Raw genomic sequence first — 2,440 nt, forward strand, 5'->3', positions numbered from 1 at the left:
GAGGGACGGGCCCGACCGACGCCTCCGAGGACACGGCCCGCGGAGACACCGCCCCTCCCCAGACCGCGCGCCCCCGGGCCGGGGCGAGGACAGACGGACGCAGGCGCACGCCCCTCGGGGCGCCCGGGAGCGCCTCCGGGGACGGCCCGGGCCGCGACGATGGAGACGCGGACCCTGCGGGGCCTGCTCGCGCTGCTCTTCCTCCCGCTGCCGGCGCCACGCGGGGCCTCGGCGGGAAGCCTGCAGAGCCCAGGTGAGAGCTGCGGCCGGCCCCGAGCTGGGAGGGCCGCGCAGGTGGCCCGAGCCGCTGGGCAGCCCTGAGGGGGCGGCCCGGGGCCGGGCGGGGATGGCAGGGGTGGGTGGGTGCCCGGCGCCGGCGGTGCGGACCCTCCCAGCCCCGCCGTCGCCGGACAGGCCTGTCCGAGTGCTTCCAGGTGAACGGCGCCGACTACCGCGGCCACCAGAACCGCACGGGTCCGCGCGGGGCCGGCCGGCCGTGCCTCTTCTGGGACCAGACGCAGCAGCACAGCTACAGCAGCGCCAGCGACCCCCAGGGCCGCTGGGGGCTGGGCGCGCACAACTTCTGCCGGTCAGGGGCGGGGCCTCTTGGGGCGGGGCCTCTTGGGGGCGGGGCCGAGGAGCGGGGACACGGATGACGAGGGGCGGGGCCTGACCACCCGGGGGCGGGCCTTAGGCGCCCACCTGTGGAGTCACAGGTGGTGGCCAGGGAAGAGAGACCAGGCCTTCGAGCAGCGCCCGGTGCCCGCAGGCCTGACCCAAGGGCGGAGTGAGGGGGTCAGGCACCGCAGTGCCACTTCCCCCAGGGGTGGGCCAGGGTAGCTTGCGTCCGACGGGGAGGGCGCGCTGGAGTTAGCGCCATAGCTGTTGAGCGGCCCAGACAGGACATGTCTCTGCTAAGCTGCAAGCCAGCGCTTCTGCCTTCAGGCCCGGCAGCCCGTAGGATATGTTACCAAGTCCTACCGACAGCTGAAAACTAAAAACAGCCCTCGGCCCGTGGGGACTGACTTCCCGCGGTCCACTCGGATGTCCGCGTCCAGAAGCACGCGAGGAAGCTAGGGTTTGTGCGAGGCGGAGAGGAGCCTACACTGACCTCTGGCCGCCAGGGCCTCGCAGCCACTTTGTGCACTGGCCGTGGGGCGGGGCCTGGGCTCTTGGGCAATGGGATCCAGACCCCGACCCGTCCATCCGCAGGAACCCAGACGGCGACGTGCAGCCCTGGTGCTACGTGGCTGAGACGGAGGAAGGAATCTACTGGCGTTACTGCGACATCCCCACGTGTCACAGTGAGTGGGCCCCACTGGACAGGGGGGGGAGGAGGCCTGGGGGACCCGGAGGCGGTGCCAGAGCCTGACCCCGCGGCCCCCCTCAGTGCCTGGGTATCTGGGCTGCTTCGTGGACTCAGGGGCTCCCCCCGCCCTCAGCGGCCCCAGCGGCACCTCCACAAAGCTCACGGTCCAGGTGTGCCTTCGCTTCTGCCGGCTCAAGGGCTACCAGGTACCGTGCCCCCGGCCAGTGACCCTTGATCCTTGACCTCAGGACCCCATTCCAACTCTGACACCAAACCGTGACACCGATTTCTGGATCTCCAGCCCAATGACTCTCGCTGACCCCGACCCCACCACCCACTCCTTCCCCAACCTTTGCATCTGGGGTCACCCAGTCTGTGCTCCCAGCTAGCGGGGGTGGAGGCAGGCTACGCCTGCTTCTGTGGTTCCGAAAGCGACCTGGCCCGGGGACGCCCAGCCCCAGCCACCGACTGTGACCAGATCTGCTTCGGCCACCCGGGCCAGCTGTGTGGCGGCGACGGGCGCTTAGGCATCTACGAAGGTGAGGAGTGGGCGGGCCTTAGGCGCCTAGGTGAGGAGGGAGGCTCTCTACGTGAGACCCTGATAGGGGTTAAATCCCGAAAGGGAAGGTCCTAGACTGAGGCCCAGGCCTGAGATTCAGGGCCTGAGAAAGGGACTGGGGTGAACTTGGTGGCTGTGGGTGGGGCTTGAGAATCTAGTGGGCGTGACCTGATGAGACTGGGCGGAACCTTCGGGCTGGGGGCGTGGCCTGGGTTGGAGGGTGGGTCTGGAGGCGGGGAATGGGCCGGCCCGGGGGGGTCGGGATGATGCTGGGGGAAGCGATTGGGCCGGCCTGGGGGCGGGGAGGGTCTTCGCGTGGGGCCCCGCCCCTGACCGCGGGCCCCGCGGGTCCGCAGTCTCCGTGGGCTCCTGCCAGGGGAACTGGACGGCGCCGCAGGGCGTGATCTACTCCCCGGACTTCCCGGACGAGTACGGGCCGGATCGGAACTGCAGCTGGGCGCTGGGCCCGCCGGGCGCCTCATTGGAGCTCACCTTCCGCCTCTTCGAGCTGGCGGACCCGCGCGACCGGCTGGAGCTGCGCGACGCTGCCTCGGGCCGCCTGCTGCGCGCCT

General features: G+C 71.0%; 1 protein-coding gene across 1 annotated transcript in view; it reads left to right on the forward strand.

Annotated features, from left to right (window-relative positions):
- The first annotated feature begins 159 nt into the window (after nucleotides 1-159).
- KREMEN2 (kringle containing transmembrane protein 2) overlaps nucleotides 160-2,440 on the forward strand; it is a 3,181-nt gene continuing 900 nt past the window's right edge. The window contains exons 1-6 of the mRNA XM_007939687.1: nucleotides 160-253; nucleotides 415-589; nucleotides 1,213-1,304; nucleotides 1,391-1,515; nucleotides 1,695-1,848; nucleotides 2,225-2,434. Coding sequence (XP_007937878.1) covers nucleotides 160-253; nucleotides 415-589; nucleotides 1,213-1,304; nucleotides 1,391-1,515; nucleotides 1,695-1,848; nucleotides 2,225-2,434 — 850 coding nt within the window. The remainder of the gene's footprint in view (nucleotides 254-414; nucleotides 590-1,212; nucleotides 1,305-1,390; nucleotides 1,516-1,694; nucleotides 1,849-2,224; nucleotides 2,435-2,440) is intronic.

This window comes from Orycteropus afer, unplaced genomic scaffold, assembly GCF_000298275.1.
Source record: "Orycteropus afer afer isolate SDZICR_OR568_19922 unplaced genomic scaffold, OryAfe1.0 scaffold00061, whole genome shotgun sequence".
NCBI lineage: Eukaryota > Metazoa > Chordata > Mammalia > Tubulidentata > Orycteropodidae > Orycteropus > Orycteropus afer.